Source organism: Lolium perenne, chromosome 4 (assembly GCF_019359855.2).
Source record: "Lolium perenne isolate Kyuss_39 chromosome 4, Kyuss_2.0, whole genome shotgun sequence".
In the NCBI taxonomy this organism is placed as follows: Eukaryota; Viridiplantae; Streptophyta; class Magnoliopsida; order Poales; family Poaceae; genus Lolium; species Lolium perenne.
The window spans coordinates 166,184,454-166,210,198 of record NC_067247.2 but is presented as its reverse complement, the minus strand read 5'-3'; the positions used below and the strand labels follow the sequence as shown (position 1 = coordinate 166,210,198).

General features: G+C 45.8%; 2 protein-coding genes and 1 pseudogene across 2 annotated transcripts; 2 read left to right on the top strand and 1 right to left on the bottom strand.

Moving 5' to 3' along the window:
- Positions 1-4,488: 4,488 nt before the first annotated feature.
- LOC127294448 (MYB transcription factor 69) lies at positions 4,489-5,606 on the top strand. Its single transcript, XM_051324264.2, has 2 exons — positions 4,489-4,849; positions 4,946-5,606. Exons 1-2 carry the CDS (start codon positions 4,587-4,589, stop codon positions 5,601-5,603), a joined length of 921 nt encoding a protein of 306 aa, XP_051180224.1. The 5' UTR covers positions 4,489-4,586; the 3' UTR covers positions 5,604-5,606.
- A 5,349-nt stretch (positions 5,607-10,955) lies between these two features.
- On the top strand, positions 10,956-12,692 carry LOC127347356 (uncharacterized; annotated as a pseudogene).
- A 3,214-nt stretch (positions 12,693-15,906) lies between these two features.
- Positions 15,907-18,206, bottom strand: LOC127294447 (cell division control protein 45 homolog). The gene has a single exon (XM_051324263.2). The coding sequence runs from the start codon at positions 18,102-18,104 to the stop codon at positions 16,281-16,283; it is 1,824 nt and encodes a 607-aa protein (XP_051180223.1). The 5' UTR covers positions 18,105-18,206; the 3' UTR covers positions 15,907-16,280.
- Positions 18,207-25,745: the final 7,539 nt, after the last annotated feature.

Here is a 25,745-nt window from a genome sequence, read left to right as displayed (position 1 = left end):
TGAATTGCTTGAGGACAAGCAATAAGCTAAGCTTGGGGGAGTTGATACGTCCAAAACGTATCTACTTTCCCGAACACTTTTGCTATTGTTTTGCCTCTAATTTGTGTATTTTGGATGCAACTAACACGGACTAACGCTGTTTTCAGCAGAACTGTTCTGGTGTCTTGTTTTTGTGCAGAAATCCAACTTTCAGGAAAATCCTCGGAATTTATGCAGAAGGCCCTATTTTCACAGAATATTGGCGGAGCCAGAAGGGCAAGCCAGGTGGAGGCCCGAGGGCCCCACACCATAGGCCGGCGCGGCCCAGGAGGGGCCCGCGCGGCCCTATGGTGTGGCGGCCTCGGTCGGCCTCCGACGCCCTCCTTCGGACTATTTATTGCCTTCGACCTAAAAACGCACAGAGAGAAGTCGAAGTCGCCAGAAAGCCTCCAGAACACCGCCACATCGCGAAACTCCGTCTCGGGAGCCGGTCTTCGTTACGGCACTCCGCCGGACGGGGAATTGGAGGAGATCATCGCCATCATCACCACCGACGCCTCTCCATCAACCAGCCATGTTTCCCCCATCCATGTGTGAGTAATTCCCCCGCTGTAGGCCGAAGGGGATGGTAGGGATTGGATGAGATTGGTCATGTAATAGCATAAGATTGTTAGGGCATAGTGCCTAGTGTCCGTAATTGGTACTTTGATGATATTGTTGCAACTTGTTATGCTTAATGCTTGTCACTAGGGCCCGAGTGCCATGATCTCAGATCTGAACATGTTATTATTTCATCATGATATTCATTGTTTATGGTCTTACCTGCAAGTTGTATACACATGTCGCTGTCCGGAACCAATGGCCCCGAAGTGACAGAAATCGGGACAACCGGAGGGGATGGTAGTGATGTGAGGATCACATGTGTTCACGGAGTGTTAATGCTTTGCTCCGGTACTCTATTAAAAGGAGTACCTTAATATCCAGTAGATTCCCTTGAGGCCCGGCTGCCACCGGCTGGTAGGACAAAAGATGTTGTGCAAGTTTCTCATTGCGAGCACGTACGACTATAATTGGAACACATGCCTATTGATTGCTTTGTACTTGGACACCGTTTTATTATTATCTGCAAATGTCCTGCTACGATTGTTACATGAGTTTCTCTCATCCATGCAACGCCCGTTATCCGTCCCCGTGCCTACAGTATTTTAATCCTGCTGTTTACTATAATCACTACTGCTGTCTCTGTTACTTTGCTGCTGTTATTTCACTATCACTCGCTATAAAATCACATTACTGATAAACTCTTGCGAGCAAGTCTGTTTCCAGGTGCAGCTGAATTGACAACTCCGCTGTTAAGGCTTTCAAGTATTCTTTGTCTCCCCTTGTGTCGAATCAATAAATTGGGTTATACTACCCGCGAAGACTGCTGCGATCCCCTATACTTGTGGGTCATCACACCTCTCCAACGTAGATGTGCTTCCCTTAGCAAGGAAGGAACTACGGGAAACAAATCCTCGCGCGCGTGTCTCCTTGACGGTTACCTCGTTCCTTTACCTTGCTCTTTGTGTTATATGTTTCCTCTATTTTCTTGTGTGCGTGTATCATCTAGGTTGTCCACTTTGCATGATCGCCTTTAATTTGTTGCATAGAGCCTAAAACTTGAAAATACTAACAATTTGTTAACTCCTATTCGCACCCCCCCCCCCCTCTAGTTTTCAGTACATACCTTTCAATTGGTACCATAGCCTAGGCTCTTATCATCCTTTACCGCCTAAGAGTATGGACGACGGAAAGGATAAGAGTAGGGAAGTTATATCCACGAGCAATGAAAATCCTCCTGTAGTTTAGAGAATTCCAGCCACCTTGGATGACCTCCAGAAATTGGAGCCATCCATTATGGCCCCAATGCAATCTATGCTAAGAAAGCCTAGCTCCGGTTGTGAAACCCTTCATTAAGTTTGTTCCAGGAATGTACATGCCTATTGAGGAGGACTCGGAAGGCACCGAACAACTACTTCCCTGGAGAAAGGTGAACCCAAAGGTAAGGGGGTTCGAAGGATAACCATGTGATGCCTCCATCAAATTATTATACTCCGAATAGTCCCATTCATATGTCTCACATAGTGTTGCAAGGCCCACCACCCATGGTAGATCATCTAAATTCTCCAATTGGAAATTATTAGTGAACTCTCATATCTGCAGCTCTTCCACCAAGTTGTAGAGAATCATCAAGGAGGGATACAAGCCTCACAATCCAGACAATCTCACACAAAGGTAAGTGGTGGATGATCAACTCAATGGCATCGCCCTTCACATGATTTACTTATCGGTGACTCCTAAGGACCGTGCTCACATCCACTCATGTGAACCTGCCAAGGAAGCATGGGATCACCTCACGGATCTCTTCTTGAGGAGTAAGAGCATTCAAATCTCAAAGTTTGATGAGGTGAACACCATGGCCTATTGTTTCATTAAGAATAATGAGAATCCGCGGAGGACATGTATCATCGCTTCACTGCTTTCTCTTTGACTATGAGGGATCTTGGAGCTTCCCATGCAAATGACAAGTGTGTCAAGAAGAAGTTATGCAGCACCCTCTTTCCCTATGAAGAGACAAGACTGGACTCCATTCGATCCAAGTCCAACTTCCAGATCATGACCTCCAATTAAGTGCTAAGTGAGATCATCGCCATGAACATCGCCAAGAAGAACGCGGATGAGATTATTTCTCGTCTCCATGGTGCTCGTAAGGTGAACCTTGCTTTGAAGGCCAAGGTGTTAATGGAAGAAAGTGACGTTGATGATGATTTTGTTGAGTGGGGCCCCGAGTACGTCAAGTACGACTATCATTAGTGCATGGCTCTTGTTGCCAAGAACTTTTGGGGAAACAAGCGAAGAAGCTTCAAGACCAAATACAACTCTAGGGACATTCCTAGAAGCAACCAAAATGGGCCAAGATGTAATGGTAGAAGGATGAAATCATGTTGCAATTGCAGTGACAAGTCTCACTTTGTCGCCAACTGTACCTTTGAGAAGAGAGAAGACAATGAAGACCGACTTGCTCACAAGGACAAGTCCAAGACATCCCCCCCTAACAAGGCCTACTCCAAGTACTCGCCCAACAAGAACTACGACAAAAAGGTCTCCTCCAACAAGAAGTCAAGAGTGGTGTTCGTGACTCGAGATGAGTACACATTCGGTGATGAACAAGCAAAAGTAAACTTCCAAAGAGGAAGAGGGAGTGGACGCCATTCCCACTATCGCTCCATCCTCATCTCTCTTTAACACTCCCAACGAGAACCTCATCCCCAACGGCACGTGTCTTATGGCAAAATTCACCAAGGTATCATCTTCATCTAAGTCCATTTCCACATCTAACTCTTCCATTGTGAATGATATGTGGAAATCCTCACCATAAAACGTGAGTTTGTGAGTTTGGATGTATTCTTGACTAGCATGCAAGGTGAGACCAAAAGACATGTTAAGGCCCTCATGTCTAAACTAGGTGAAGCACAAGACCTTCTTGACGTCAAGGAATGACATGAGCATGAGGCCACCGATTAGATATATCATCACTCTCTCAAGCACATGAAGAAAGCACAACCTTAGGGTCACCCTTGAGTAAAGTGTTATTATTCATGAAGTGTCACATAACCTCAACATGGACGTCGGAGATATGACCAGAAGCAAAGACATTGCGGTGGATTTGAGGCCTAATACTTCCAATGCTACGGTATCCTATGGCGACAAAACACGCTCAATCATAATGGGTCTCGCCGAGGTGGTGCTAACGCGAGACGTTTCACTCATAAACGTCAAGCTTGTAGAGACCCTACTATTTGTCCATCAACTTGGTTTTACGGGTCTCGCAACCTTCTTTGGTGTTGATTTTGTGATTCTTTTGTGGAGTAAGACACCCAAAAGATGTTTTTTTGTCAGATATACAGAAAACGGTCCGTATGTGGTTGACTTTTCAGGGAATACCACTACAACTACTATTTCCCTATTAGCAAAAACTTGGTGGGATTGTAGACACGTACATTTCATGGTTACACGTTTAATCTTTTCAGAACTTTTTAGATGTGTTGTCGTGCTTTGGTAGCAAATTAACCAAAGTGTTTGTAGCACTGTGCATGATTTGTACATGTTGTCGCGGAATGAAATGCCTTGCCAATTCATGTTGGATGAGCCATCGGCCTCCTGTACGCGATGCAAAAGCCGGGGCGGGGCCTCTTAAATTTCACACAGTGGGCTATTCACCTCTGGCTCTCAAGTAGTCCTTCCTTTAAGGCGTGGGCCAGGTGGATCCATCGGTCTGTATATCATTCATGTGACGTTGTTGATGGAAAGAGAAAGGAAAGCGTAGTATACAGATCGATCAGCAGCAAGAAAGTGAAAATAAACCATCACAGTAGCGTCACAGGTGTACGTACACGACAGCAAGTGAAAAGGGAGCTCACTCACTCGCTCCCATTCAGAAAGCTCACTCCTATATATACGCAACAAGCTTGAGACAGTGCACGGCCAGGAAAAGACGAGATCAAATCAATCAAGAGATCAAGTCAGAGCGCGCGTGTGTGTGATCGAACATCAGTAGTCGACCGGTCATGGGTAGGCCGCCGTGCTGCGACAAGGTGGGCGTGAAGAAGGGTCCGTGGACGCCGGAGGAGGACATCATCCTGGTGTCCTACATCCAGGAGAACGGCCCCGGCAACTGGCGGTCGGTGCCGGTGAGCACCGGCCTGATGCGCTGCAGCAAGAGCTGCCGCCTCCGCTGGACCAACTACCTCCGCCCCGGCATCAAGCGCGGCAACTTCACGCCCCACGAGGAGGGCGTCATCGTCCACCTCCAGTCGCTCCTCGGCAACAGGTACGCTTTTACCTTCATCGATCGATCTTGGTCTCGGTGTGAAATCGTGTTCTCCATGGCGGTGATGATCAATATCTTCCTTTGCTTTGAGTGTAGATGGGCGGCGATCGCGTCGTACCTGCCGCGGAGGACGGACAACGACATCAAGAACTACTGGAACACGCACCTCAAGAAGAAGCTCAGGAAGCAGCAGGCCATGGGCGCCATCTTCGCGGCGCCTCAGGGTCCGGGGTCCTCCGCCGCCACAGCAGCAGACGGCAATTTCGACCAACATCAGCACCATGACATGATCTCCAAGGTCGACTACGGCTACGGCGCTGCCGACAACACGGAGGTCTCTCAGCTGATCGCCCGGCGTCCACACTCGCCGTTCGCCGCCGACGCCACCGCCGACGTCTGCTCCTCGTCGTCCTACGCCTCCAGCATGGACAACATATCCAAGCTGCTCGACGGCTTCATGAAGAGCTCCCAGCTGCCGCCGCTGCAGAACTACTCCGACGGCGACGACGTCAAGCCCCGCGTCAGCCCTCTGCTCTCCTTCGACGGTATGTCCGGCACCGGCAGCAGCGCGGAGACAAGCTTTACCGCCAGCGTGCAGCAGCCGGCCTCGATGGGAGGCGCCGTCAGCTATGACGACGAGACAAAGCAGCAGGCTCATCATGCGCCTCTGTGCTCGATCGAGCAGTGGCTGTTCAATGAGGCCGCGGAGCTGGAGCTCTCCGATGAGTGCTACTCCGTTCCAATGCTATTCTAGCTCGGAAGAGAAAAAAAAACAATGTCACAGTAATAAAGTTCATGTAACACATCAATACTACATTTCAGCGAGGTTAAATTATGTTGGTTAATCACTAAAAAAAATATGTTACTTAGCAAAGCTATGGAAGCATATGCATATATGTTTTTTTTTCGAGAATGACATATGCATATATGTAATGGAGTACTACAAGTTAATAAGAGTCAAAGTCGCTCTTGAGGTCTTGGAGCGTCTGATAATTTCCAGGCGTGCGTAGTAATGTGTTCGTGGTGTATTTGAGCGTCCTCCTTGTACTACTGTTAGAGAGGGGGGAAGCTAGGAAAACATTACTGAATAGAGCATGCATATGCTCGACAGGAGCATTAAGACGTTGAAGGATACAAGATAGCAACAGGGATTTCTCTAGTCATGATGTAAACAAGGTGAAAATGTTGCATACATCCATGTCATTTAGCTTCAACACATTTATTTCAGAGGGTGAAAAGGTCTGGTCTGGTCTGCACTCTCTGAAGTATGTACAGCATATGCCATTCATGCTACTCCCTCCGTACCAAAAAGGATATCGCCCTCCGTACCTAAAAGGATATCACAGATTTATCCAAATTTAAATGAATACACCAAATGCAGCAGGTGCTTGTCTTTTATGGCTCGAGACCGAAGAAATCTGGTTTCAAAAGAAAAGACATACGACTGCTAAAGAATCCAGTTACTACGAAAGCTTTTTAGAGAGGACTGCACTAAGTCACTCATTTAAGCTAGTACTCCGCCCATTTCTGCATAGATTGTAGTACAATATGTTACGTAGATGGCTCCTAGATATAAATATAGTCATCTGCATTGCTAGAAATGCACTGTTAGCTTGTTACTATCATGCACCAAAATTAAGCCATACAGCAACAGGCATGCACTAGGCAGCACTACGCGGAATAGGGCATTAATACCCAGGAAAATGCTTAGGAGTAATTGCATGATTGAGACATGGCTGTCACGCCCTCCTCCGTTACACATCCCTTTTGCATCATCTACAGAACCCTCCGGCGTAAACTAAATCCCTGCAACCTCTGCCGTAAATTCAGACTTAACAAATTTATATGAAGTACCATCTGGATGTAAGTAAACTTCATCTCTATACATTATCAAAAGTCATGTAGCAGCAGTGCTCAAGTCATCTACGTACAAAAGTCACAGACTTGAGAACATGATCATGAAGTAGAGGCATACATCGTGATCTTGATGTAGCCATCATTCACAATACAGGATGCATGGGGCCTAAGTCCAGTAGCATATGGTGCACCTGCAGCTTAAGAGTGCCAACGGAGTGCCGGGGAAACCAGCCACCAGCAGCTAGCTAGCAGCAATTAAATACGAAAGATCGATTTATGTTACCTCACTGGAGCTGTGGAGCACATGAACAAGCTACATTGACCCTTCCAGGAAACCTTTTCAGCTGCACAGTAAGGGGCTGTTTCGAACAGGACTTTGACAGGGATCAGTTCATTTCATGCAGGAACATTAAAAAAAAGTATGTGCTGTAAACATGGCCTAACCCTGCAAGAGAGAGGTAATTTGTGTATATGTATTGTAACAGCTGTAAAACTGATGGTCAATTGAGGATGCGGGACAGTGGGAGTAGTCTGAAATTTCTGAACCAGATCATCCCATATAAAAATCAGAGCACTCGATAATGGAGTGATGGCTACAAACTTTAACCATAAGCATGTAACAGTCATTTTTATTTCGTTACTTCCAACGATTTGAAAGTAGTAGATCTTCAAACACGGACATTCAAAGTAGCAGATCTTCATGTGTTTGTGTATATATGTAGTATCCGCGGATTCAGACTGTATCATCAATTGACAGACATCAGTAGCCATCTTCTCCGGGAATCAAGGCATAGACTCCAAGTTGAACCCTAATATCACCAATCTTGAGGGGACCCTAAGGGATATCCTGGGGAGCAAGTATGCAACTAGGCATTGAAGTGAGGCATATAGTAGTGTAAGGATAATATCATCATCTGGTATTTAATTGCTCTTAATAGACAGGTGATGTTTGAACTAAGGGGAGATCTAATGACACACAATTTTATGCATCGATCTTGGAGTTGAGAAAAAAAATCCGTTGGCTCCAGGAAACTTCCCAGTTCAGTTTATCAACGTTTTATTTCTCTGTTTTCTCAGAAACATTATCAATAACATAGTTTGGTTTATGATGTCAGCTCAAGTTTACACAGAAAGTTAAACCCGCAGACTTGTATGAAAGCTAAGCTCTTGTTTGGTATCCCAAAACCTGCTATGCTAGAAAACCAAGGAATTTGCAAGAAACTGATAACCACGGAACCATTTAATCACTGACAACATAAAAGTAACTGCATAGTCATTCAGCAAATTACTATCACCTGCTTAATCATTCAACAAACTACTTTTCTGCTCAGACTAGCACATGGTTTAGAATTTCAATTTCCAAATATCTCTGTCAGCATAATAATCACCCATTAGTGCAATAGGTACTCGTTGGTCCCAATTTTGCATTTGATTAAAGGTGATATATAAAGAAAAAACATTAATGGCATATGACAGCAGATGACTTGATTAGCTGCTACTAAAAGACAGACAAATGTAATGATACCAGCCATTCATTCCATGAGAATAGTTAAAACTAGTGAGTGTCAACAATTAAATGCTTAAAGAATATTACAAGTATACTCAAACAACAATTGAAGCACTAATTACTTGGATAAAAGTTTATTTTCAGAGAGAAATAAAATACTTCAACTATTCAAAAGGAAGTCTGGAACAAACTACATAAACAATGCAGGGCTGCTGATGCAAAATTTAAGAGTGCGGAACACCCATTGCTGGTTCAAAAGGTTGTCACGGAAAGGAAAACCTGTCTCAGTTCACCTGAAAGTACTAGTGTACAACATGATCATCACATAGGGTTAGCTGCTTACCTCCCAACTACTAGCCAAATCAGCACCACAAGGACCACCTCAGCCAACCAGCTCTTTTGTAGCTGGGGACTTGACCCCAAAGCACCACAGGCAATGCCCTCAGTCCACAGTCTAACGATGGATATGGTTATCCAACAAATGTTATCAAACTAAGAAGATTAGTCTAAACGTGTACAAAGAGCAACAAGCTGCAGGGTAACAGTTAACACAGATATTAAAGAGACAATACAGAGGACACAAAATACAAGGTACAACATTTATACCAGTTATTTTTTCGAGCTGCTGGATCTCATATAGCTTGCTCCCTCCCCAAAAAACAAGTATGTGTATGATTTCTTTGGAAAACATTTTTAACCAAAAGTTACATGTATATACTTCCTCCCTCAATCTATGTGTATGATTTCTTTGGAAAACATTTAATTAAAAGCTGCACCAGTTATGATATGCATGACCATTTAGTACAGAAAGTCAGTATAATCATAACCAAGAATCAGAAGCAAACCAGGAGCTTTTCAGCTACCTAATTCATATCACTGAATCCTCAGGTGCATACCATTGTTTGTTGCAAAATTTTCACTTACATAGCATGTCCAGTGCAGGATGCTTCTGTTTTTTTTCTTTGAATGTTGAGGATGCTTCTGTTTGAGCAGTGAGAAACATCGTTAGGCAACTCAGTAACGTACACTTATACAGCATACAAAATACAACATGATCCTCATAATCTTATGTTATATGTCGCATCATAGGCACGTTTCATTTAATGGCAAAAAAGAATTGTAACCAATTATTCAATGAACTTTTTCCCTGCCACTGCTGTCACTAGGCCTGCTTGATATGGTGGCCAAGACGATAGGCAACATGTCACGTTGCCTGCCCTATGTTCCTGCTAATGTGTTTTAGCCCTATGATATATCAAAGGATTTGATTAAGATGCCAATTCATTTGGTACAATTTAGGCTGTATATTCAAACTTAGAAAAGATACCTGCCTGTTGGGAAAATTGATATGAACTCATTGTTCCAAGTCCATTATTTTTTGAATGATGGCTGCAGATCCATCAACGATAGTCTGGGGCAAGTGACTGCCAATTGTCATTTATGAGAGCAGTCTCAAAAGCTGCAAGGAAGTGGCCAGGGAACATCCATTCCAGATTTCCCTGAGGCTATGAAAGACAGAGCCAATATCTCTTCAGCTCACAATGCAATGTGGTAAATAAGTAATGCAAAAGGGTCTGTCTACAAATCTTTCCCTAAAAAACACTACTGCCTCTCTCACTGTTAACACGAATCCAACCTTTTGGAAACTTTGAATAAGAAATCCATAATGTGCCAGCTCACTCAGTTTTCCTTCAACATGATAAACTTGAACTTGGAATGCAGGAATTGACCTGTTCACGACTTCACGGTGAAATTCAAGCAAAGCACCTATGGAATTCTTATGTTCTAATTTAAGAGAGCAAATCATAAAGGGTGGACAATGTGTAAGATCATTTTTTGCAACTCGATCAAAGGGAATCAGTTGAAGCACCAAAGCTAAGAAAGATAGCTGAGAAGTTACTAACTTAAAAGTTGATCAAATTTGGTGTCATGAAGGATTGACCTTATAGATTGCTTCGATTAGCAAGAGCGGAAGTTGAATTCTGTTGAGCATAAAGTCAATAGACAAACTCTATATATACTTTTCATGTAAGCACAATCAAAAAAAAAAAAACTGAGAATGAGTAGCTTTAAGCTCCAATTAGATGCTCTTGGAACCAGTTTTGTAGCTTTCTTCCATGACGTGTTACATCCTCCTTCGAAAAATGAGGCATGGTTACAAGTTACAACAGCATTTCATAGCGGTGACTATTTTAGTAGCTTTCTGTTGTTGACTATTTTTAGAAGCCTTAATCAGAAATAAAAGGGTTCCATCACGCTAGCTATACCGGTGCAAAGACTTGGCATGGGTCCACCAGTTGATTGCAATTCCTACAGGAATAAAAGCATGAAATTGGACTATCGTTTTGTCGTTTGGTAATTGAGAACAACAGGCTCGACCTAAAGAAGATGTCAGGCAACACAAGCAAACTGTAGGCAACTTGTTACATGTTGATATATTAGTCAGGAACTCTGAAGTGACATCTTTGATAGGTGCAAATTTGTTTTTCAATGAAAGATAGGTGCAAAGTGAACAGAGACAGTACAAAACTCTCTTCAAGATGTGATCAGAAACGGTTAACTGTTTCAAATCAATGGTCTGAAAACAACAGCAATCGATATCATTTTTATGTGGACGTTTTCCTTAAGAAAATAACTCCGCCTATGTTGTCTCAACATAGCCGGTCCCAAGCCCGGGTAAAGGAGGAGGGTTGTGATAGGCGGGGCGAGCCAACGTAAAAAAACCCAGCCACTCTTATGGAGATGAAACCCAAAGGAACCTCGTTGGGGCGTAACCCTCTTAGCGACGCGCCACATCGAAACCCGGGTGTGGTGTCAAATGGGCAAGGGCCGGGCCATCACCCCCTTGGTGGCGTGCCGTATCTTGATCTAGATACGGTGATAAGTGAGCAAGGGTCGGGTCGCCGCATCCTTAGTGGCGCGCTGCACCAACGCCCCGGTGTAGTGAAAAATGAGCAAGGGTCTCCGCATTTGACTAGACGAGTGCGGAGGGTAAGGAAGTTAGCCGAGCCTAGGAGGATACGCTTAGGTAGCTGGAACGTAGGGTCCCTGACGGGTAAGTTACGGGAGTTAGTTGATACGGCGGTGAGGAGGCGTGTTGATGTCCTATGTGTCCAAGAGACCAAATGGAAGGGACATAAGGCGAAGGAGGTGGAGGATACCGGTTTCAAGTTGTGGTACACAGGGACAACTTCAAACAAAAATGGAGTAGGCATCTTGGTCAATAAGAGCCTCAGGGATGGAGTTGTGGACGTCAAGAGGCAAGGGGACCAGATGATCCTTGTCAAGCTGGTTGTTGGGGACTTAGTCCTCAATGTTATGAGCGCGTATGCCCCACAAGTAGGCCACAATGAGAGCACCAAGAGGGAGTTCTGGGAAGGCCTGGAGGACTTGGTTAGTAGGGTACCTATTGGTGAGAAGCTCTTCATAGGAGGAGACCTCAATGGCCATGTGGGTACATCTAACACAGGTTTTGAAAGGGTGCATGGGGGCTTTGGCTATGGCATTAGGAACCAAGAAGGAGAAGACGTCCTGAGCTTCGCTCTAGCCTATGACATGGTCGTAGCTAAAACCCTCTTTAGGAAGAGAGAGTCCCATCTAGTGATGTTCAGTAGTGGTCTATACTCTAGCCAGATTGATTTTGTCCTCTCTAGAAGAGAAGACAGACAGGCCTGCATTGATTGTAAGGTGATACCTAGAGAGAGTGTTGTCCATCAACATAAGGTGGTGGTTGCTGACTTTAACTTAAGGATCCGTGTCCAGCGGGGGTAAGCGCGCCAAAGTCGCTAGAACAAAGTGGTGGAAGCTCAAGGGTGAGGCATCCCAGGCTTTCAGGGAGAGGGTTATTAAGGAGGGCCCTTGGGAGGAAGGAGGCGATGCAAACATGATGTGGACGAGTATAGCGACATGCTTGCGGAAGGTCGCTGTAGAGGAGTTTGGGTGACTAAGGGAAGTAGAAGGGAAGCTAAGGATACCTGGTGGTGGAACGATGAGTTCCAGAAGGTTATTAGGGAGAAGAATGACTGTTTCAGATGCCTATATCTAGACAGGAGTGCAGCTAACATGGAGAAGTACAAGGTGGCGAAGAAGGCTGCAAAGCAGGCGGTGAGTGAAGCAAGGGGTCGGGCGTATGAGGACCTCTACCAACGTTTAAACACGAAGGAAGGCGAAAGGGACATCTATAAGATGGCCAAGTTTAGGGAGAGGAAGACGAGGGATGTCAACGAAGTCAAATGCATCAAGGACGAAGAGGATCAGCTTCTTGCAAAAGATGAGGCGATCAAGCGTAGATGGCGAGAGTACTTTGACAACCTTTACAATGGAGAGGTTGAGAGCTCTACCATTGAGCTAGAAGACTCCTTTGATGATACCAGCATGTGCTTTGTGCGACATATCCAGGAGTCTGAGGTTAAGGAGGCGTTAAGGAGGATGAAAAGAGGCAAGGCGATGGATCCTGATGGTATCCCCATCGAGGCGTAGAGAGGCCTTGGAGACGTAGCGATAGTATGGCTAACTAAGCTTTTCAACCTCATTTTTCGGTCAAACCAGATGCCCGAAGAATGGAGGCGGAGTATTTTAGTACCAATCCTCAAGAACAAGGGGGATGTTCAAAGTTGTACTAATTACCGTGGAATCAAGCTAATGAGCCATACTATGAAGCTATGGGAGAGAGTCATTGAGCACCACTTAAGAAGGTTGACAAGCGTGACCAAAAACCAATTTGGTTTCATGCCTGGGAGGTCTACCATGGAAGGCATCTTCTTGGTACGACAGCTGATGGAGAGATACAGGAGCAAAAGAAGGACCTTCATATGGTGTTCATTGATTTGGCGAAGGCCTATGATAAGATACCTCGGAATGTCATGTGGTGGGCCTTGGAGAAACACAAAGTCTCAATAAAGTACATTACCCTCATCAAGGATATGTATGATAATGTTGTGACAAGTGTTCGAACAAGTGATGGCGACACTGATGACTTTCCAAATAGAATAGGGCTACACCAAGGGTCAGCTTTGAGCCCTTATCTTTTTGATTTGGTGATGGATGAGGTCACAATGGATATACAAGGAGATATCCCATGGTGTATGCTCTTTGCGGATGATGTGGTGCTAGTCGATGATAGCCGAACGGGGGTTAATAGAAAGTTAGAGTTGTGGAAGCGAACTCTAGAATCGAAAGGTTTTAGGCTTAGTAGAACTAAAACTAAATACATGAGGTGCAGTTTCAGTTCTACTAGGCACGAGGAGGGAGAGGTTAGCCTTGATGGGCATGTGGTACCGGGGAGAGACACTTTTCGATATTTGGGGTCCATGTTGCAGAAGGATGGCGATATCGATGAAGAAGTGAGCCACCGAATCAAGGCTGGTTGGATGAAGTGGCGCTAAGCTTCTAGCGTACACTGTGACAAGAGAGTGCCACAAAAGCTAAAAGGCAGGTTTTATAGGACAGCTATCTGACCTACGATGTTGTATGGCGCGGAGTGTTGGCCAACAAAGAGACGACATATCCAACAGTTAAGTGTAGCAGAGATGCGCATGTTGAGATGGATATGTGGCCACACAAGAAAGGATCGGGTACGGAATGACGATATACGGGAGAAAGTTGGGGTAGCACCGATTGAAGAGAAGCTGGTCCAACATCGTCTCAGATGGTTTGGACATATTCAACGGAGGCCTCCGGAAGCACCAGCGCATACCGGACGGATAAAGCGTGCTGAGAATGTTAAGAGGGGTCGTGGTAGACCTAACTTGACATGGGAGGAGTCCGTTAAGAGAGACCTGAAGGTTTGGAATATCGACAAAAATTTATCCATGGACAGGGGTGCGTGGAAGTTAGCTATCCACGTTCCGGAACCATGACTTGGCTTCGAGATCTTATGGGTTTGAACTCTAGCCTACCCCAACTTGTTTGGGACTAAAAGGCTTGGTTGTTGTTGTTGTTGTTGTTGTTGTTGTTGTTGTTGTTGTTGTTGTTGTTGTTGTTTTCCTTAAGAAAATACTAGAAAGTGGTATTAAAGGATTAACGGAACGTAGTACAAAATACATCTTTTGATGTCATTGTTAAAACTTCAGTTGTCCATATCACTCATGTGAATTCACCAAATTCTACAGTTAAACGGTTATACAACATGGGCTGACCTCTGTCAATAGTTGATGGGCCTTTTCAAATAGACTTAAGTACAGGAAAACATGTGTTGCACACGTGGGAAGTTAGGTATGTCATTTTGGCCTGTTTGGGTGAATCAGTAACAGGAAGGGCGAAAAAATCAAAATTATTATTACTATTACTCTCTGGCACCCTAGGCTTTCCAAACAACTGGAATAAGAGGAAAGGAAAAATTCAACTGACAATAAAATGTTACACTTCAAGTGTCCTGTAAATTTTGTAATACCAACAACCAATTATGATACAAATGAAGAGCTAGCTATTTTTTCTAAGAACCCAAAATCAAACAGACAATGGTACAAATGAAGAGCTATATGTTTCTAAACACCATAAATCAAACAGGTATATGGAAAGAAGAGAAACTTACAAGTAATGATGTTGAGCTTGGGTACAGGCGACACCAGGTAAGGCAGAAAGAGCTCTATAAACTCATAGCTGGCTTGAGACGCCTCCAGGTAAGAGTCAAATTAAATGATTCAAATTCAAATTGCACAAATTACATACAGACATGGTGTGTTGCAAAGTAGAAAACGCACATGAGCACTTTGGACAAAAAAACTATGGGAGAAGAACAAGAACCCGAGGTCCTTATTTATTCACATTACAAAACTCACAAATCCTGCTAGAGTGGAGTAATATTTTTTCTCACGATGTAAACAAATGTCAATTGTAGGGTGCAAGTCTTCATAAAACAAGATCAGCTAATTATTTATCAATTCATAAAGCAGTTGCCTTTGCTAAGATTAAATCCAGATGATCCACAAAGATGATAGATATATAACAAGCACTGCATTTTCATTTTTTACCATATTACTCATGGACCTGTGGATTAAGCATGCCTAGATTTCTATTCAACGGCATACGGAACTTGTTCAGCTTAACATATAGCATGGTCTGAATAACCCAGTTTCATGCCAGGTAAAAACAAGTAAGGTCTACTGTTCTTTCAGACTAATGGCAGTTTGCAACAATAACATAATTTGGTGAGAGCATTCAACAAATTGGTTGTATCTTTGTGGAACATCACAATAAATTATTTTGTGCAAAGAAGGGCTTTGTTTGCTATAGCATCGTCTCTTAAATTGTACGGAGTAGGAACTAAGAAATAATGATTGGGTAAATGAAGTTCATTCTTAGTAAAAGAAGGGTGGGAATAAATGAAGTCTTTGCTTCCTGAAAAAAGGTTGGGCAAAAAATAATTGAAACGTTCACCGGGGGGGAGAGTTCCCACCTGAATTACTTCCATTTCAAATGATGAAAAGATCAGGTTTCAAGAGGAGAGGTGGTCGCGCCAGTGCAGGGCGTCCACCTTGTGTGTTTGAACTAGATTAGTTAAATATGTATGAAAGGATAGCAGTGTAGAATCAACCGCCATGCATATTAAACGTGTATAGCCATCTGTCCTGACCAAGGAACAACCAAATGCATCCAAGCATAAATGTAAAGCTGTAATAAGAACATACACGCATTTAAGATAGCTTGTGCAAATAGCACCACCTTCTCAGAAAGGGCCTGTCAGTTTACACACTTCCAGTAACTCTAGTGATACAAAAAGCGAATACGGCACATGCACGGGGCTTATGCAAGTACAAATATGACATACACTATGAGGTCAACAATAACAATACCAGTAAGGGCATATACCTTTTTTTCAGGGAGTTTGCATCTGAAATAACATTTGCATCTGAAATTATTGGCCTATCACTTGCTAATTGAAGTGGCTTAGCGGTGGAACAATCTCTCCTCTCATTAAAAACATAATCATGAAAAGTATCAGGTCGATGGGGAAGAAAATGCATATCATGTACCATGAGACTTCAAGCTTTTATATATTAGATTCAGAATCGAGCCTTGAGTCTCTTGGGCTGAAAAGGATCGCTAGCGTTAGACGAGGGCATGCCATTACAGCTTCTCTGTTAGCCGAATCATGAAAGAACTGACAGCAACAACATCAAGAACAATCCATGATGACTCAAACATGTCATGGAAATAGTCTGCACCAATCTCCTCTGCCGCAGACCTAAATGCATTGCCGAACGCATTCCCCTGAATGGCTCCGAGCCTGGGCTTCCCGCATACCCCCACTACGAGCACCTTCTCAGGGTCCCCAGCTAAGCAAGCACAGACTAGTGGCTTCATCCTTGCACCCCGTTCCTTGAGTGCATCCATTAGAAAGAAGCAGAACTTGGTTAGCGCCTGTGGGTGGCACAACTTGGCAGTGTCCACTGGGTCATCAAGCTTCACCCACCGAAACTTCTTGGCACTCCGTATGAAGCCGCTCTTGGTGATTGCAGAGCTTCCTTGCCTCAGTATTGCCCTCTGTATCTCAATTGCAGATTGCATCCCCTTTTGCAGCTGATCCACATTGTTCACGGACAATGCAGAGTACGCAACCCAGAACTGCTCAGCAGCAGAGCACTCCTCCTTGGACTCAGCATCCATTGATTCAAGCAAAGCTGTGAGGCCGTACACAACATCCGCAGCAGAGACCTTGGACTTGTACCCATGAACCCTCAGGAAGCTCCGGTAGTAGAAGTCGGTGAGGCCATACTCGGGCAGGAGGCGATCAAACTCATGGCGCATCTTGCGCTTGACCTCCATGCTCATGTACTGGAAGCTCTTCTGGCAGTCGGCGAGCGGGAAGCCCATCCTGGCGAGAAGAAGCTTGAGCTTCTTGAGGCCGTTGTCAGTCCACGTCTTGAGCCTGGTGGCGACGTAAGAGGAGCAGAGCATGGAGTCGAACAAGGTCCACTCCCGCAGCAGCATGAGCCTTGGCTCGTCCTCGTAGGCGATGCGGGAGGTCTCTGGCGCCCGGATCCTGGTCCCGTCCTTGAGCGTGACGACGGAGCCGAGGCCGGAAGGGTCGAGGTTGCCGGATCCGTTGACGTGGTGCTCGAGCTCCATGACGGCGGCCTGGTAGCGCTCGTTGGTGATGCGGTCGTGGACGAACTGGTCGGCGAGGGAGACGCAGGCGAGCCAGAGGAGGTCGTTGGTGTTCCTGCGCAGCGCGTGGGCGAGGTCGTACATGAGGCACCCCGACGGCTTCCCGTGGAAGGTGCCGAGCCGGTAGTACTCCCTGCGCAGCCTGCTGAACAGCCTCACCGGGTCGTTGGTGTTCGTCTCCGCGGCCGGCCGCCGCCTCTTCCTCCGCCCGCCATCGGCGTCGGAGTCGTAGTCCGAAGCGTCGGACTCGTCGGACTCATCGGAGACGCCGTCCGCGTCCCCCTCAGCGGTGAGGTCGGAGGCGTCGGCGAGGGAGGAGACGTCGAAGTCGTAGGACAGGTCGGCGGCGCGCTCGTCGTCGGCGGTGAAGAGCACGACGACGCGGTCGTTCCCCGCGGCGAGGTTGCGGAGGTGCACGGGGCGGTGCGAGTCGACGACGAAGGCGGTGGAGCCGCGCGGCAGGAGGCCGCGGAGGAGGTCGCAGCGCGCGCCCCAGTTGATGAGCAGGACGCAGAGCGGCGGGTGGGAGGAGGAGGCATCGGGGGAGAAGGAGGCGAGGAGGTCCGCGGCGGCGGCGGTGGAGGCGACGGGGTAGACGGAGAAGCGGACGGAGTCGGCGGAGAGGACGTGGGCGAGGATCCTGAGCGCGCAGAGCGAGTCGGCGTCGGCCGCGGACGGGAGGATCAGGAGCGGGGACGAGGAGGCGGAGGAAGCCGCTGCGGCGGCGACGGCGGCGGCGCGGAGGCGCGCGTAGAAGGAGTCGGCGTGGAGCTCGCGCACCATTGCAGCATCCAAATCGAAATGGAAAATTTGGGGAATGGCGAAGCGGGGATCGATTTGGATTTGGATTTGGGTTTTTTGTGGTGCGGGGGAGGGCGGGAGGGGTTGGGAAATTTTGGGTTTTCGGAGGGAACTACAGTACTATACAGGCTTCGCGTTTGGAATTTGGGGATGGATTCGATTCTACCTCGTCGATACAGACTCTGGATCTGGATTCTGGACTAACAAGTCCGCTCCGGTTTTCTTTCCTTTTTCCGTCCAGTGACACGTATGGGTGTTCCTATTTGACGCCCATTGCGCACGTTAGCGCGCCGATGCGCACCTTCTGATGTACAGCGCGGATAAGTGGGCCGGGCCTGTTAGGCAGCCGTTAGGAGGAAGAAGATAGGGGACCAGAGATGAAGAAGGTAAGTAACCACACGAGAGTTCTCGCCGATGACCGAGACGACGCGGTTAACCGCGGCGTCGCCGACGAGGCAAGGAATGGGCCTCGCCGGCGGAGGCGAGGAACGAAACTTAGGGTTTCGGGCGCGGGAGGTCGCCGGCGCTAGTTCTTAGGGTTTTGGGTGCAGAGGGTTCGCCGGATTTGGAGGGATGGGTATAGCGAACAGTTAGCTAGAGTTCATATACGAGAAAGCACGTTCGTTCCACCTAAGCTATGAAGCAGTTCAATTGCATATTAACTCTTGCGGTTTCGTGCACTCAAAAGAAGTTTCAAAAACTAACTCTACTAAACTCTCTATACAAGTCTATGGGTGGGAATTCGGGTCACTAAGGCCCTGAAACCAATTGGACCAAAATAACCGGAAAATTAGGCATGCCTTGATTAGAGCTCCTTAATCAATCACAACTAGCAAATGGACAACCTATTCGAAAAGACGCTAGTCTTGTAAGATGGTCTTGCCTCAAAAGGTCACGCCATCGTCTCCACAAACAACTCCACCACCAACCTTCCTTCCCTCACCACCGCCATCGACAACCGTCGTTCGCCTTGGGGTGAAGATGGAACTATTGGTCGCCTCCTCCACTACTCAATCCTCCCGCACCCCCCCCCCCCAGGTTGGCTTTTGCTACCTAGATTTTGTATGGCGTCAATGTCAGGGAATACCAAACGGGTAGGCCCAATGCATGGAACTAATTTATAGGTCGAGGTGGCCCATGGGCAGTTGTGTCGGCATTCATACCGGGCGGCCCAATCCTGTTGGACAAGAAGATGAAGGATAGACGATACATGGAAGGGTTAAGTTGGATCCATGAGGAGTCCGCCTGAAGAAAGGACTCATGTGCCTTGGAGTACAAGACACAATACAACTGCGTATTTAGTCTAGGACTCTTATCCCGAACTCGCGTACTCGGAACTTCCATGTACGTCCTAGGTAATCTCTCTATATGAGGTTGGCCTTCATGATCCTTAGAGGCAAGTTCATATCCACCAAAATCCTTTTGCTAGACACACCTTAACTTGTACACATCACAAAAATCCCATCATAGCAGGAGTAGTGCTTCCCTCCATCGTAGATGGCCCGAACCTAGGTAAACTCGTGTGTGCAATCTCAAACACGGAACATCCATCACCACATTGCTCGGCTCTCCTATTTGTAAACCACCCACATGGATCGTGCCGTGAATTTTCCACGACAGTCAAGCGGCCATATTCCTGAGTCACGGGCATTCATAGGGCTCCATTATCCGAGGTTGGACACGGGAATGTGGGCGCTTCCACTAGTGACTCAAACGGCTACTCGTGGATCTGGTGAGGTGTTTTCGTGAGCTAGTTTTGTCAGGAGCCATTTTGCTCCCCGAAAGATCGAGGTGTCTCGCTTGTTCCTGTCACCCTCGTGTTGTAGTTGTGACTTTATCATGTAGTGGTCATGGTATTCAAGAGAAAGCCTTGACTGGTAGTTGCCAATGACGATGAAGCCTCAGGTGTCGCGCTCCTTCTTGGGACATCGCCGAGAGTCCATGTCACTTTATCCTCGGGCCCGGGGTGGAAATCCTTGGTACGTTCTCTAAACCGGGTCGGTGGTGACGATGTCTTGGCATCGTTCCCTTCTTTTATGGTCTTCCTAGTGTTTAGTGGTCGATAGATTATGGTTGGTTGGTGGTCGTTGGTTCTTGCGCTTCTCAATGTGGTCTCGACTCTAGTTGAGTGCTTATGTTCCTCCTGTATCTCCAGCCTTGGAAGCCCCTGTTGTCCCATCCATTTGTGCTCTAGTGTGAGCTTCTCCAACTTTTGATGGTACGGTGCTCTTCAAGCAGAGCGAGGGGCCAGGGGTCCCTCTTCAGGTGTGGAGACGGACAAAGTCTCAACAACAGGAAGCCTTCAATGGGGTAGACAGATTCACCGGGGTTTGTTCTCTTTAAAAGCCACTTCTTCATCTCGATCAGGCATTATGTTCACCTTCTATGAGTGCCCGTTGTGGCTTTCAAGGCCTTGGAGCACTACCAACGCCTTGGTGTTCTCATGTTTCCGCTAAAGTCGGGGGCTGCCAGAACAACGAGTCTTTGAGCATATTATGTGTTTCTTTTTTATTTCAAAATGAAGAATAGCCAAACAGTATTTCCAAAATCCGCTCCAGTCAAGTTGCACCAAGTTTCGGGGCAATACAACATTCACACACGTGAACTAACAATGTGTGAAAGCTAAATGACATCACCTAAATTTTGTGACCGTTGATATATACTCCTTCTGTTCCATAAAACCAGTATGGGGCCAGGAGACACAACAATTGGGAGGCGGCGATAGTCAAACCCATCTAGGGTTCCACCCCCCTCATCGGCGACGCCGCCGGTCTGCTCTAACTACGGTGGTCTTAGCGCCTTGGAGGTGTGGCGGAGCGGACCACGGCTCCTCTCCGGAGGGAGGGTTCTCATTCATTGTTTTAGGTTGTTTTTCTGTGTCTTTCTGGGATGGTGAGGTGGCGGTTACATCATGAAGTCAGAATAAGGTCCTCCCCGCCCTATCCTCTCTCCGGTGGGTGTCTAGCACCGGTGGAGGACGCATGAAGTTGTGTACCCGGCGAATCTCCTAGGATCCGGTTGGTTTCGTGTTTGTTGGTGTAATTTCATGTCAGTCTCTTTCAATCTAGAATTTTCATTATTAGTGATGTCTACTCTCGTGGTGCATTGGTTTTTTGCGACCTTAGTACGATAATTTTTCATCTATCTACTATAACAAGATCTACTACGACAAGCTTTACCCGGCTCCAACGATGGAGTGGCGAGCATGGAGCCGCCCCCTTGGCTCGTGCTTGTTCGTAGTCGTAATCATGTGGTTCAAATACTTATTTGTATTTTTTATTATTTTTAAAATTATTTGTACTGATATTGATGATTATTAGATATACAATTCAAAAAGACGCGACAAAAATTAGAAAATAAGGGGGTGGTGGTGAATTTTTTTTTTTTGAGCAACCATGTTTCATGTTACATGAACGTACAGATGTGAAAATTTAAAAACAAACTAGGAAACAACAGATTTTCTGGAAACTTTGCAGATAGAACTCTAGAGGATAGAAAAATATAGAACCATCCTTAGGGGTTCCTGCACTCGCCGAAACTAGCGGCCGCCGCCAAACTCTAACGACGCATGGACGAACGTTGGAAAAGACGCCGAGCCTCCACCATTGCCAGATCCAAATAAGCACCATTACCAACGAGGCTTTATGAGTCGATGAATAGACCCGCTGCAAGCAGCGAGGGACATGTCGTTGTGGCACGTCGACCGTGGAACGTCTCCGTGCATTCTTGGACCAAGATCCACCGCATCCCATCGATGAAGTCGGGGAATAGCGCCAGATCCACCACCTTCGGACCAACATCCTCGCTCCTGAGCATCCACCTTGCCCCGGTCCCCTTTGCCGCCGTAGATAACGACGAACACTAGCGACACATCGAGAAACAGATCTCGCCAGATCTAAATAAAGGTGAGAAGATCTTGCTGCCGATCTGAAGGATCGCCAAGCACACGCTGCCGTCAACTCCGAGACGTTGCCGTGAAGTCGCTGCCGATGTAGAAGTGGAGTTGAGACAAAACTATTCACCCGGGTGCTGCTCCCACCATCCCAACGATGCACCACATCAGACAAATTCTAACAAAGAACGGAGGAACGAGGCCCCCTCCCTCCTGCCACCGGAGCGGCAAGTAGAGGGAGAAGGGACCAGGCCGGGCTCTCACCGATGGAGATCGGATGGAACTGCTGCCACCTGTCGCCGGGAGAAGACGAAGCGAAAACGGTTAGCCCAGACGATAAGTGCAAACTGTTTGGGTGGTAATGAATTTCTAGTTTTTCGTGTAGACGATGCAATAGCCAATGGTGAACCCACCTACCAGGGGACAACATGATGCGTATTGGATAGTTGTAGCCACACCTACACTTGTTGGCATACGTCAGTGGATGCAGCTAACATTCCACCCTATCTGGTGATGCATACAACTCGTCAGGTGATACTGATGAGTGATGACAGGTAGTTAGCCATCTAGGCTTTGGTACTGAACATATACATGCATACGCCGTTGGATACAGCTACTGTGAAAACTGAAAAGTGACAAAACGGTATTTAGAGAAGACAGCGCCCCCGCGTCGCTCCACCTGGGGTGACACGGGCGGACACCACAAACCCTAACAGCCGGACTCCTTTCACACTCTCTCCCACCTCGCCGTCCCTAGAGAAAGATGGCGGGAAAGCCCGTCGCAGTTTCGAGGACGGCAGCGGCGAGCTGATGGCCTGCAAAAAAATTCAAGAGTGAATTTCACATTTTACCCTATAATTTTGTATTTGTGACACTAATTATCCCGCCGAGTGAAAAATTGTGTAGGTTACCTATTTTAAAGGCTTTTTTACCCTTATTTTTTTGGTTTGTGTCCATTGAAAAAGGTGTTAGGTGACGATCGGGGTCTAAAAATAAAAAATAAAAACGTTATTGATAAATGGAACATATGGATTAAACAAGTTTGGGCATAAATCGTCCATAAGGCCCTTTTATATTTACATATTTTATCGCTCCACATCGACGTATCATACCTATTCTATCTAACAATAACAAGTAAAATGATAAATAGGGTCTAAACCGTGTTTAAAGTCTTCTAAATAGGATATTTAGGTAAAAGTTTCACCAAATGGGTAATATGTGTCACAAATGCATAACTACGGGGTAAAAAGTGTAATTTACTCAAAATTCAAATATTGATAAATGCAGTCGAGGGTTTTCTTCTTCTTTTCCTACGAAAGCACGATGTTGCACTTGTCGAATAAGACCAATACTGATGCAACATTCAAAGCATATACGTATGGGATAACTAGTTTTGATGACTTGTTTAGATGTACCACCATACTTCCTCAAAGTCTTTTCAAGCTTAGGTGTGATGGTCAAGCTTTCCATCATTGAGTTTAAGTCGGTAGTTTTTTACTTCAGAAAAATTACTACGAATTTCTGACGTCTTTCGTCAAGCACGCACTCCAAATATCCAAGCAGATTAGTTTTTCCTTAGCGAGTCGACTATCTATCGTAAACACAAAGCATTGACGATCCCAACACTTGCTTGTGTCAAGAAACAACACTTCGAACTTAGCTCCTGGAAACGGGGGCAGAAAATAGCTTAATGGCTTGCGAAAACACATGTTTGCCAGAACATAAATTCATGGAGGTATTATTCCAGGTTTATGTTGAATTCCAATGAAGAAGCGTAAGCAAGTTCTTATTATGTGTATTTTTGTCGCACCCAAGGTGTCACTAATATTTTCTTTAAGATAATGTGTCACTAATCTTGAGTCAATTGACTGCAAGTATTAGAAATGAAAGTGGTGAGTGGGAAATGATTTGCTGGAAAGAGTACTGAGCGTAAACTAGAAAATAAATAAGGTAAATGAAAGTAACAAATTTGATTGGAGTTTCCTCCAAAAAAGAGATTAGACTCAGTGAGTGTACTTGATGGAATAATGATGAATGAAGTAAGTATGTGATTATAACCCATTTTATTGTGATACAAGTAGGCTAGCAACCTGTGCAGTAATCGGTCTCCCCCATACTAGGATCAATTGACACTATTGTCTTATCTCATGTTACCATAGACTCAGGTCGTGAGACCAGAACAACGCATTCAGGTTTGTGTACTCGTTATCCTCAAATTGTTTTTGCTACTCTGATATCTCCACTATCACTAGAAGCCCGCTGAGTTGCTAGACAACAATTCTTACCAATGTAGGTCTTCGGATCATGCTGTATGGGCCCTTCATTAGATAACAAGCATTATGCAAAACATAAATAATCAAACTCATAAGAAAGAATAAGAACAATGTTCATAAGTCTAGTAAATGGAAATAAGGCACATCACATCTCCCTTACATATTCCACTCCTAAGGGGATCTACTCGCACATGAGAGGGTAATAACACAAAGATATATTGATAATAAGATTAGGGTTCATCTCGGTATTACCGTAGATAGCCACAATAAGAATAAGAATCAAAGCAAACTCAATCTCAAGTCTCAATGCAAATAGGGTTTACAAAGATGAACCTCTCTTTCTATGCAAAGTTTAGTGGTGGGGAAGTGATGGAGGTTGAAGAGAGGAATCACGGCAAAGATTGAAGGATGAGTTCTCCTTCTCCGGATCTCTTCTCTTCTATTCGTGAGGTGGATTGAGTCTGATGTGTGTCTCATATGTATGTGTCTTTCATGTTTCCTTTGATGAGCAGAGGCAGCAGCACGTTGTACGATCATATTGTATGGCCTGCCACGACCATACAACTAGTCGTTAAGATGTCTTAGAACTCATATGATTGTACTTTCAAATAGGAAGTTGCTTGATTTCCTCCAAATCTTCACTTGATGCCTTTGTTTTCTTCCAAAGGTGCTTAATTCCTAATATCCACATGAAGATATAAGGTATCATTTTTTGATAAAATCGTATTAGTTGGAAAGCGAAAACCATTGAAACCAAATCAAATCTCAATGCAGGTTCTACCTCTCGTGCATGTTTTTGATAGAATTGTGTTAGTTGAAGCGAAAACCATTGAAAACACTTTAAGAAACACTATATAAAAATAGGGCTATTAGGCGTTGTCTCCTCGACCGCGTCTGGGCATGATGCAGTTTTTAGCTCGCGTGCACGTTTTTTGGCGGGATGTGGTCCCGCCTGATACGTCTCCAACGTATCTATAATTTCTAATGTTCCATGCTTGTTTTATGACAATACCTACATGTTTTGTTCACACTTTATGATGATTTCATGCGTTTTCCGGAACTAACCTATTGACGAGATGCCGAAGTGCCAGTTGCTGTTTTCTGCTGTTTTTGGTTTCAGAAATCCTATAAAGGAAATATTCTCGGAATCGGACTAAATCAACGCCCGGCATCTTATAATTCCACGAAGCTTCCAGAACACCCGAGAGGGACCAGAGGAGGGCCACAGGGGGCCCACACGTGTGGCCGGCGCGGCCCAAGGAGGGGCGCGCCCCCCTATTGTGTGGCGCCCCCGTAACCCTTCCGACTCCGCCTCTTCGCCTATAAGAAGCCCCCTGACCTAAATCTTCGAGACGAATAAGCCACGGTACGAGAAACCTTCCAGAGCCGCCGCCATCGCGAAGCCAAGATCTGGGGGACAGGAGTCTCTGTTCCGGCACCCTGCTGGGATGGGGAAGT